The sequence below is a fragment of the Nelumbo nucifera genome, chromosome 6 (assembly GCF_055504915.1).
Source record: "Nelumbo nucifera cultivar China Antique chromosome 6, China Antique-T2T, whole genome shotgun sequence".
Taxonomy (NCBI): Eukaryota; Viridiplantae; Streptophyta; class Magnoliopsida; order Proteales; family Nelumbonaceae; genus Nelumbo; species Nelumbo nucifera.
In genome coordinates this window covers 61,648,494-61,660,556 of record NC_142654.1, presented here as the reverse complement: position 1 = coordinate 61,660,556, position 12,063 = coordinate 61,648,494, and the positions used below count along the sequence as shown (strand labels likewise).

The 12,063-nt window shown below is 35.8% G+C and overlaps 1 protein-coding gene across 1 annotated transcript in view; it reads left to right on the top strand.

Moving 5' to 3' along the window:
• Positions 1-6,598, top strand: part of LOC104604294 (protein CHAPERONE-LIKE PROTEIN OF POR1, chloroplastic-like) — a 41,677-nt gene extending 35,079 nt beyond the window's left edge. Inside the window, exon 5 of the mRNA XM_088889293.1 lies at positions 6,569-6,598. Coding sequence (XP_088745419.1) covers positions 6,569-6,583 — 15 coding nt within the window. The 3' untranslated portion in view covers positions 6,584-6,598. The remainder of the gene's footprint in view (positions 1-6,568) is intronic.
• The last annotated feature ends 5,465 nt before the right edge of the window (positions 6,599-12,063 follow it).

Sequence of the window (12,063 nt, the reverse complement as noted above, 5' to 3'; positions counted from 1 at the left end):
AGATCCTCCTGCGATATGCCGAGCTACCCTTCCGCGAGTTACCCTGTGTCGGGCTATCTTGTAAGCGACGAGTTGCCTGTGGCAAGCTAAGCCGAGCTGTCTAGCCCAAGGTGTCTTCACCTCGGGGTATCTATAAACGAATCGGTGTGTTCCTGTTTGGGAGTGGCCTGACCTCCACTAGGAGGAGCTCGGATATTAGGAGAGGTCAGGGGGCTCCGAGCTCGGAGGCAGCTTGGGATACCTTAGCCCCGGGGAGGAGGTGAGGGCTAGGCGGCTCCCGGTGAGTAGTCTATTCCACCGATTTGCCGGGTTGAACTCGGTGTGACTTTCCCACCGAGTTGCGGCTGTGCCTGCTGTGCTGTCACGTTGAGTCATCGCTTGAGCAAGGTCACGTCCACGTGTACCCGTGCTACGAGGTCGGGCCAAATCGTCCTCCATCAGGAGCAGTGAAGGATGAGAGAAAATAGGAGTCAAAGGCGGGTATTTGTGTGGTGTTTGGTGAAACGAAAACTAGATTTCTATGAATGAACTCAAGATATATATATATATATATGCTGCAGTGTGTACAATAGCTGTACAGGATAAGCTTTATAGAGAGATAAAGATAGCTTTGGTTATCTATCCAACTGTGATTTATTTGATTGACTTGGAATCAAACTCTTACTATCCTTATCCGTTGGGATCAGACTCTTCCTATCCTTATCAGCCCCCCACAAGCAGATGGGGGGAGGATGCACCATCAGCTTATTCCTCAAGAAAGAAAATCGGGAAGAGCTAAGTGGTTTTGTAAAAATGTCTGTTGACTGATCTTAACTAGAGATAAAACGAACAACTAAGGCCTTGTGAGCAACTTGCTCCCGAACAAAGTGGTAATCGATCTCTATATGCTTGGTGCGAGCATGAAAAATAGGATTTGTAGTTAAGTATGTCGCACCAAGTTTATCAACTAGAGGACAGGAGGAGAAATAGGAAGGATAACAAGTTCACAAAGGAGAGATTGGAGCCAAAGTAATTCTGAAGTAGCATAGGCTATGCTTCGATATTCAGATTCAATACTAGACCAAGAAACAGTTGCTTGCTTTTTAGAGTACCATGAGATCAGATTGGGGCCTAGGTAGATACAAGAACCACCTTGAGACCTTCTGTCTTCCAAACAACCTGCCCAATCAGCAACTAAGAATGCATGAAGGCGAAGAGAAGCAAAAGGAGCAACAAGCAAACAAAACCCATAATTAATAGTGTGCTTCAAATATCTGAGTATGTGCTTGACTGCACTCCAATGCTCAATAATAGGGGCATGCATGTACTGGCATACCTTGTTGATAGAAAAGGCTATGCTAGGATGGGTAATGGTTAGGTACTACAAAGCACCCACGATGCTCCTATATAAAGAGGGATCTGGAAGAGCTTCTCAAGTGTGCCGTTGAAGTTTACAAGTGGATGCCATGGGAATTCCATAAGGTTTTGCGCCATCCATGTGAGCTTTCTGAAGAAGATTCACTATATATTGTTTCTGAGACAAAAAAATGCTGTTGGAGCTACGAACCACTTCAACACTAAGAAAAAGATGTAATGGACCAAGTCCTTAACAATAAAGGAGGTGCTCATGGTAGCAATAAGATTTGATGCAGCAGTAGAATCTGAACCAGTGATAATGATGTTGTCGACATAAACGAGTATAAAAATAACACACGAAGGAGATGTAAGTATAAATAAAGAAGTATCTGCTATTTATGCCTAAAAACCAGCCTAAAGTAAGAAAGTACTAAGCTTTTGAAACCAAGCCCGAGGAGCTTGTTTTAACCCATAAAGAGACCTATGTAAATGACAGACATGAGTAGGAAACTTTTGATCAACAAAGCCTGGAGGTTGCTTCATGTAAACATTTTCTTCAAGATCTCCATGAAGAAATGCATTTTGAATATCAAGCTACCTTATAGTCCAACTCTTGGACAAAGCAATGGTAAGAACAATGCACATAGTTGCTGGTTTTATAACTGGACTAAATTCTTCAGTAAAGTCAATCCTAGGTCGTTGATTGTAACCTTGGGCCACAAGTCGTGCCTTATAACGACTAATAGGGCCATCTGGGTTTCTCTTGGTTTTGAAAACCCACTTACATCCAATGAAATTCATATCATCAGTGCGAGGAACAAGAGTCCAAGTTCCATTTCATTGAAGGGCATCAATTTCTGCTAACATAGCATTCCACCATTGAGCACTTTTGTTGGCTTGACTGAAACAAGTTGGCTCATCATCATCGACTTCTAGTGGGTGATGAGAGGCAAAATAAACTTTGGGTTTATAAATACCAACCTTCCCATGAGTAATCATTGGGTGTGCATTGGTGACAAGTGGTGGAATAAAGGCAGCACTTTCAATAACAACCTCAGGGGAATGAGTGGCTTCAGAATGAGAACTAGTAGAACTTGATGGTGTGGCAGCAACTGAATCACAACTTGATGGTGTGATAAAAGGAACATTATCACTTGAAATTGGAGAAGTAACTGAATTATGAACATTATCACTTGATACAGTATCACATAGTGAGGCTTCAACAATAGGAGGAGGTCCAATAGATGTGGTAGAACTCTTTACCAATGAAAAAGAGTTAGAAGTGACTAAAGTTGCACAATGGGACTTGAAGGGAAATGTATCTTCATCAAACTGAACATGTCATGAAATAAAATCTCTCCCTGTAGAAAGATGGAAACATTTGTACCCACTGTAGCCTTTAGGATAATCCATAAATACACAAGCAATAGAACGGGCTTCAAGTTTATTCCTGTTGTAGGGTCGAAGAAGAGGATAACAGGTGCAACCAAACACTTTCAACATGCTATAATCAGGTTTAGTATGATATAATACTTCCCAAGGAGATTTCATAGCAAGCACTTCTGTAGGAAGTTGATTAGCAATGAAAACAGACGTCTGAAATGCTTTCCACCAATAATTCTTAGGGACATCAGATTTCTCTAGTAAAGTTATCCCCATTTCAACTATTTGCTTATGGCGTCTCTCAACACGCCCATTTTGTTCTTGGGTGTGAGGACAAGAGAAACGATGCAAAATGCCACATTGGTTCGGAAAGGATTTAAATTTGACAAATTCTCATCCTCCATCTGTTTGAATGGATTTAATTTTGGTATTTAAAAAATTTTCAACTTGCAATTTAAATTTGACAAAGGTGTCAATAGCATATGATTTCTTAACAAGTGGAAAAATCCATTGATATCTAGAATGATCATCAACAAAAATAAAATAGTAATTAAATCCATGAACTGAATTTACAAGTGACGCTCCCCAAACATCACAAAACAGTAAGTCAAAAAGAGCATTGTATAAGGACTCATTAACTGAAAAAGGTAACTTATGGCTTTTGCCAAGAGGACATGCATGACAAAAATCAATTATTTTATTTATAAATATCGGTAACGAGTTGGATTGAGAACATGCCTCACAATGCGAGGTGCATAGTGACCCAACCGCTCATGCCATTTATTCATCGAAATTTTGACACCTAGGAATGCTGAGAGAGAAGAACTTGGATTAGATACTTTACTTGCTCTTGTCTATAACTCATAGAGACCATCTCTACTACATCCCTCCAACATGACTTTCCTTGTCTGTTGATCCTTCACAAAGAATTTGTCTGAGTGAAACTCAAAATAACAACTGTTATGTTTAGCAAATTTAGATACTGACAACAAGTTTTTGCAAATCTGAAGTACATGAAGTATAATATCTTTCAGAACAAAGGAATGTGATGGTGAAGAAATAATAGCAAACCCAGTGTGTTTAATTGACAAACCTTCTCCATTTCCAATAGTGATTTGTTCTGGTCTAGAGTATTCAGATTGCAAGTGCAAGTTGGCAAGATCAACTGTCATATCATGACTGGCACCTGAATCTGGGTACCAACTATTGTTAATCACTGGCCCTGTAGAAGCAGTATATGTAGTAGGAGAGCCCTTTTCTAGACGAAAATCTTTGTCAAACTTGGCTCTAAACTTGTAGGTTGGTTGTATGGTTTAGCTTGTGACATATTTGGCATTTGACTCCTTGAAAGGGATTTGGTTTCTTACCCTTTCCATCAGAAGTCTTTTGTTCGTTTCTATAGTCATCAGTCCTAATAGATTGATAACGTTTCTGAACAGCCATATTAGCTTGTGGTTGAAAAGATTCAAATAGAGTTTGAGTGTGTTCCAACCGAAGTTCATGGTTGGTGAGTAGGGCTTGAATATCATCAAAGGTGTGCTCACTAGCACACAACAACAATGGAGTGACTAAAGACTCATAATTTGGGCCAAGGCCACCTAGGACAAATTGTATTAATTCAGAGTCTGAAACTAACTCTCCAACAGCGGCTAAATTATCAGATATTAGCCTAGCTTTTTATAGATAATCTACCATGGACAAATTTGTTTTCTTCAGATGATTCAACTCAAAACTAAGTTGCATAATATGTGCCTGCGATGTTGAAGCAAACAGGCGAGCAAGAGCATCCCATACGTTCTTTGGAGTAGTATACCCTATTACCTGGGCTAAAACTCCTTCAGTAAGAGAGGAGAGGATCCAACTCAAAAGGAGGTGATCTTGTTGTTCCCATAACATGAAATCAGGATTGTCAATACTTTGTCCATTCATTCTCAGTAATAACTTTCATGGGTGGTGTAATAGTTCCATCTATATAACTCATAACTTTAAAGCCTTTGAGCACAGCAACAAATTGAGATCGCCACAACAGATAGTTAGTGTGATCTAACTTAACAGAAACCAAATGACTTACTATAGATGGGAGATTCAAATTTACAATAGTGTTGGTTGACCGGGTTGTAGTGGGGAATGTTGAAGTCGAGCTTGACATGATGAATCCTAGCTCTAATACCATGAAACGAAAACTAGATTTCTGTGAATGAATTCACAATAATGATCAGTGACTTGAGAGTATCTATCTATCTATCTATCTATCTATCTATATATATATATATATATATATGTATGTATGTATGTATGTATGTATGTATGTTGTAGTGTGTATAGATTACAAGTATAGATAGATTAATAGTTTTACAGGATAAGCTTTAGAGAGAGATAAAGATAGCTTTGGTTTTCTATCCGATTGTGATTTACTTGATTGACTTGGAATCAAACTCTTACTATCCTTATCTGCTGGGATCAGACTCTTCCTATCCTTATCATTTGGAACTGTGGTCATCTCATGGAAGGCCTGTTTCAGTCTACGCCATGGGATTGCTATGGAGTTTGGTTGGTTGTAGACAGGACTGGTCTACATTATATCGTGAGTTGTCCTTGTCCATAGTCCAAAATCTCGGTCACACATATATCTCGTGGATGTGGCTGATCCATAACATTTCTACACTTTATTTTGATACAATACATCTCTTTTAAATATACTTTTCTTTCTTTTTAGTTTTTAAATTTTAAAAATAATAATTTTTTAATTTATCAATGCTTTTTTCAATATATTTATCATATAAAATACAAAAATTAGACAATTATGACTGATTGTATAAATCATTCATAAAATATATATAAAATACATAAAATTAAAACACCATACCACTGTGGGTGTTAACTGATTCAATCCACACAATTTATCCACAGTTAACAATTGTAGAATGTGATATAGTCTAGATTAATCCCTACCACCAATTTCTCATCTAAAAACACCCTTGATGTTGTATTAGTTGTTTAAGTTGTGAGAATCATGTAACATGTATGCTTATTAATTAATGATAATAACCATGGTTTTCAAAACCGGACCGGACCGGACGGTCGGACTGAAAAAACCAGAAATCGATCACCTAACCAATTTCATTTTCCCTCAAAACCTTTTTTTCTTAAAACTATTGATTTTGATCAGCAAACCGCTGAACTAGCTGATTAACTATTAGAACCGTTCGAACCGTTTTAATCATTTTTCAAATTTATTATTTTTTGTCAGAATGTGCCGACCGGTTCGATTTTAAAAACCATGATAATAACGATAACCGGGACACAATAGGTTTGTTTATAAAAGGTAAAGCATGAAGTGTGAACCATGCGGAAGATCAAACGTGGATTTAATAATTAATACAATATTAATGGCATTTGTTATTGACAAACGACACAACCATCCTTGTAAGGGCAATCATATCCTCAACACGATGCGCCCAAATAAAGTAAACTGTAAAGTCTAAAAGACCCAAGGAAAACCCTAGCTTTTACCCTAGGATCCTGTAAACATCAAATCAAATATTTGGCTGGTACGTTGTAAAGAATCTCTGTGAAGGACAGCAACAAGAGCAAGGATCCGATGGATTGACGGTGTTGGTTCCGGAGAGGTGAGGTCTCCGTGGACAAACTGCAAAACTTTTTCTTTTCTTTTTGATACCTGCAAAGCTGCATACATACATTTTGAGTAATGGAGTATGACGATATCTGCTGTGACGAGAGAAAATAGTACTGTAATTACCAAATACCGGGTTTGCCTTTTATCATCGTCAGTAGCTTGGAAGCACGGTATTCGATGCATGTTTTTCAGACGTTGACTCTTTCCAAACAGGTGGTACGCATTTAGAGGAATCCGGACGCAGGCAGAACGCAGAACCACCGTCGTGTGCAGAGAAACTTCTAAGCTAACACGCCCAGAACCTCCGACTCACTGTGAGCGACATCGTCGATAATTCCGTCCGACCATCCGAGATAGGTTGGTGGTGGGGCTGAAATGAATGTCATCCGTTTATCCTAATTCGATTTGAATTCGGATTAGTTAACGCTTTAGCTGATCAGCGGCCTGTGTTTCACGCTTTCATTTAGGTTATGTTTGGTTCATTTAATCATTGGTTTGGTTTGTCGTTTTTTAGTATTTTATTTTTTATAATATATATTATAAAAATTATAAATATATATAAAATATTATATTTTAAATAATAAATAATATATCATATATTATAAATATATATTTATATATAATACACACTTATTAAATTATAATATTACACACAATATAGAAATATATGCATATCGGTTGGTTTGATTAACTGTTGGTTTTTTATATTGGTTCATCGAAACCAAATCAGCATCTTCGGTTTTTTAAAAACACTGAACCGAAATTGAACTGATCAGTTCAGTTAACCGATTTTTTGATTTAATTTCAGTCGGTTTGTTTTGGTGGATTCGGTTTTTTTTGCTCACCCATAGTAGATGCAATGCAAAAACATGCTTTTATATCACTCTCAACTTGAAGATGTTGGAAACTTTTCTTTCTACACTTCTTTTTTTTTTATCTAGCAACATCAAACTCTTCTCGGATGTGGATTTGGAACCGTTAGTAGTAGGGTTCAAAACCGCAAATGGTTTAGGGCTTACCCAATTACGTGCCAACCGAGCTATATAGGGGGGTTCACATTAAATGTCAAACTGACCAAACCGGCTCGACTCAACTCAAGTTGGTCGGTTTTTCAAAATCACCAGTCGGTTTCGGTTTGTATGAGAAAATAAACCGACAATTCAGTTCGATTTCGGCTTTTATACATGAAAACCAAAACCAAACCGAACCGAACCAATCCTATATGTTTAAGTAATTATTAATTAGCCCCTACCCCTATATGTTAAATGTTGATAAATTTTATGTGTTTTGTTTAAGCTTTGAAAAAAAGTTGGTTATTTATGATAAAAACTAAAAAGTAAAACCAATACAAATATAATACAATGGTATAATATTTAATTCAGTTTTGTATAAATTTAAATATATATTAACAAAAAAATCAGTTTTGCATAAAAAACTAATCGATTTAAATATATATTTTGATTTTGCATAAAAACTTAAATATAAATAGATATTTAGAAATAAATATTTTAATTTAAAATATATAAAACCCGACTCAAACCGATCCTTCATGTTTGCATCGGTCAATTCTAATTTAGTCAATAAATAAATTGACTGAATTGAATCGATTAAAGAAAATAACTCAAACCGACCCAACCTAACCCATAAACACCCCTAAACCGAGCCACCACTCGGTTGGTATGAAAACTTTTCTCAAGTGCCAAAATTGAGAGAATGTGTAGTTGCGAAGGCATGAAACAATGTGTGGGACCATGTTTATTTTATTTATTTATTTAGTTTTGATAGAAAATAGCCTGTATATACCTGACGACTGTATTAGACTCTATTAGAACCAAAGAATATGTTCGAATATAGATATGGTTAAAAGTGTTGTGCAACAAATAAACATCTTTCAATATGGTCAGTCTGCTAAACATTTCTTGTTTTGTGGTGGACTAGAAATGTGGAGAGGAATCAAGTCATTAGACATTAGAATGCTAAATTGAAAAGCTTCACAGATCTGGAGTAGGATCAAACCATTCAACGTCAAGTCCCAATTCTGGGTAGAAGGGAATTCTAATTAAACAAATTTTAAGCATTTCTTTCATCAAAGTCAATTTCATCTATATATGTAAACATAGTTTATGAACAACTATTGAAATTGATTGGACAAAAGTGTAAAAGAAAGCTAATTCATCATCCAGTGGCTAAATTTATCAGCCCTGACTTTTGGTTTACTTTCCACTGAAATCTTAAAGCTAATTCTAGTTTCTCCTACCTAGTGACCTAAAATTATAGCACAAATCGATTTAATTTGTTTTGGACGGTTTTTTAAAGTTATGTTTTGTTTTCTGGGCGTTTATTAGAAAAACGTGGCCACATCATTATCACGTAGGCATTGAAGCTTATTGTACATGAAGCCATTGTTTGGTTTTCAATGTTTATGAGATAAACACTAAAAAATAGAAATACTTAGATTTGTATGCACTAGGAGAAAATGAGAATTTGAAGTTCTCCCAATGCCCCTACATTTATTGAAATGAAATGCTTATGTGGCGTACTTTAATCTGAGGTGAAAAGCAATTATGGGGTGTTAATTACCTAAAACGCCCAATCAAACAAGAAAATTAATAAAATATTTAAAATTTTTTAAATAAACATTTAAAGCAATAAGCACTCCATCTATAAACACTTGCAAAACCAAATACATACTAAGCCTACCCCAAATGTCAATCCTCAATGCTTCTCTGCTTATATTTCTTTGTATTCTTAAATAATATCTACATTCTGCAACAATGGTGGTCTTTCTTAGGGCACGGCCAAAAGAAATCTGATAAAAAAAGGAAATAATTCTTAAAGAATATCTACACTGCAACAATGGTCACTTCTTAAGGCATGGCCAATCAAGTATTAATTTATGATCAATTTGCCAAAATTTCTTGTTTTTTAGACCTCAGAATACAGTCTAAAATTAAGACACCAAATTGTATTGTGGACTAGAAATGTGGAGCAAGATCAAACCATTAGAGTGTGAGATTTGAAAAGCTTCAAAAATAGTGTGGTTGGAATGCATTAATATAATAAAATGGTGTGTTGTTGGAATGTATGTTTAAGTGTATTCCATTCAGGTTGCTTTGTGCCTATTATAAGTAAGATAAAAAAGCTGAATCTATAAATAGAGGATACTTATAGATAAGAAGAATACAAAAAAAAAAAAAATCAGAGAATTATGTTAAAGTGGTGAACTAACAATTAATGTCAATGGACTGTTATAGTGAGGTAAACAGTGCCCCTATGATGCCTTTTTTTCTTTCTTCAGAAGAAGAAGATGTCCTTCCTTTGACTCAAACAAACCATTGAAAACTGTATGTTTTCTAGCAATTCTGACGAATTTCAACAACCTACCCTGTAATTCTCCAAATATTCTGAAAATAGCCAAAAATAAGAAAACTAAGAATTCATTTGGTTTGCAGTTGGAATCTGAATCGAAATCAAAATCCTTTAAAATCAGAATCGGAATGATCTATTCCCATAATCTATTTGGTTTAGATAGAAATGGAAATGAAAATTGAATTCAGTAGGAATGAGATTTCATTCCTAAGGGAAGGGCAGGGAATGGCCATTCCCTCAAATGGGGGAATGCCATTTCAGCAAGAATGAGAATGGAATTCTGATTCTACCTAACCAAATAGTTGGAATGGGAATAGCCCATTTCAATTCCGATTCCAAACCCCTATTCCTACGAACCAAAGAGGGCCTAAATGAAAATAACATGGATTTAAGATGTACATATTTTCAGTATTCTCCTTATAACTAGAATTATAGTCCTCTGTCTCTCTGCAGAAAATGAGAAAGCTACCTTTCTTACTCGTTTATGTTAAGAGGTTTACAAGAACTGAGTTTTGGCTTTTCATAACTATAAGAAAATTACATTTCTCTGTCTCTCTGTCTTATGCATAACTATAAAGTAATGACGTTTCTCGGCTATGTGTAAGTAAAATAATATCATTAGGGTATTAACTGTGATATGAAACTGAACGAAATTTCATCCGTTGATCATTTTCCAAGGAACACGAATATTGTTAAGTTCCAAAAAATGTTGTTTTGTTGTTCACTAACCAAATATGCTTTTCACATGGTAGGGATTTGACCAATAATATTTTTGATTCATAAGATATTCTCTCAATGGTTTTCAACAATAAAACATTAGGAATAATCGGCAGAAAAGGAATTTTTTTAACCATGAAGGTGTAGACCTGTTCATGGCCGGGCTGGCCCGGGTTTGGGCCAGGCTTTGCCTATGTATCAATAGAATACATTTAGGTCTGAGCCCGAGCCTGGATCTTGTATAAAGCCTGAAGCCCGAGCCCATTCAAAAATTTGAAAATAGATTTTTTTTTCTTTTTTATTTAATAAAAAATGTTTTTTTATATATATTAAAAGTCCTCAAAACTCAAAAATAATAAAAAATCTCACTATTACTTTAAAAAGGAGAAGAGAAACACAAAAAAATATTGTATATATAATTTTTATTAAATAAAATTTGTATTTATTATATAACATATATTAATAAGTCGGGCTTGGGCTCGGGCTGGGCTTTGAGAAAGACCGAGCCTGGCCCAAAAAAGGTTGGGCCTAATGTTTTAGGCCCGAGCGCAAACCCGTGGGCCTAAAATAATGTCCAAGCCTGATTTAGACAATATGATGATAAAAAACATCAACCAACAATATGATGATAAAAAACACAGAAATAAACAATGAAACATGGCAATGAGGACTAAAATTACATCCAAGAAAGAGAGATGTTTAAATTGACTTAAATGTACCCTTGGTTTTTCAAAAAGGCTTAAGCCCCGTTTGGTTCACAGGAATAGGGGTCTAAAATCAGAATTGGATAGGATTATTCCGATTTCAACTATTTGGTTGGGCGAAATTGGAATACCATTCCCATTTCGGCTGGAATGACATTCTCTCATTTGAGGGAATGGCCATTCCCTGTCGACCCCTCCCTTGAGAACGAAATCTTATTCTTATTGATTTCAATTTTCATTCCCATTCCTGTCTGAACCAAACAGACTATGAGAACAGAACATTCTGGTTTCAACTGTTATGACTATTTTATTCTTTAAAAGGACTTAAATCAATTAATACCCTTGAGAAACTAAAGATACATTTAAATAAATTTATGAAAAATTAGGGTATATTTAATTCTTTTTACTCAAATACTAATGATTGAGTGTATTAAAAAGAAGACTGAATTGGGAAATAAAATATCACGTACAAGAAGATTAATCAAGATGCTGATGAAATGACCAAATAGGCTAGCAAATGTCGCTCATGTGTCTTTTGTTGTATGTTCATATCAAGGTTCAAAATTTCGTCACGTATCGGTCGATACGTACCGTATCTTAAGGCTTTTGGCACGGGGAATGGTTCAAAATCAATCGTGCCGAAGGTGTATCGACGCCGTATCAGTTAGTTTCGGTCATGTATCGGTCGATACGCAACTGATATGGTAGTGTATCGGCCGATGCACAACGATTTTACTGTTGTTAAAACACAAATAGAGGTGATTTCGAAAGAGGGTTTCTAAATCCATTTCAGAAGCCCTCTTTCTTTCCCAAACCCTCCAAAAAGCCTTTTAACCTTTTTAAAGACTCAAATCTTGTAAAAATTTGCCAAAAACATTTATAAATTTGCAAAATGCCAAGATTCAATAAGTTTTTCAA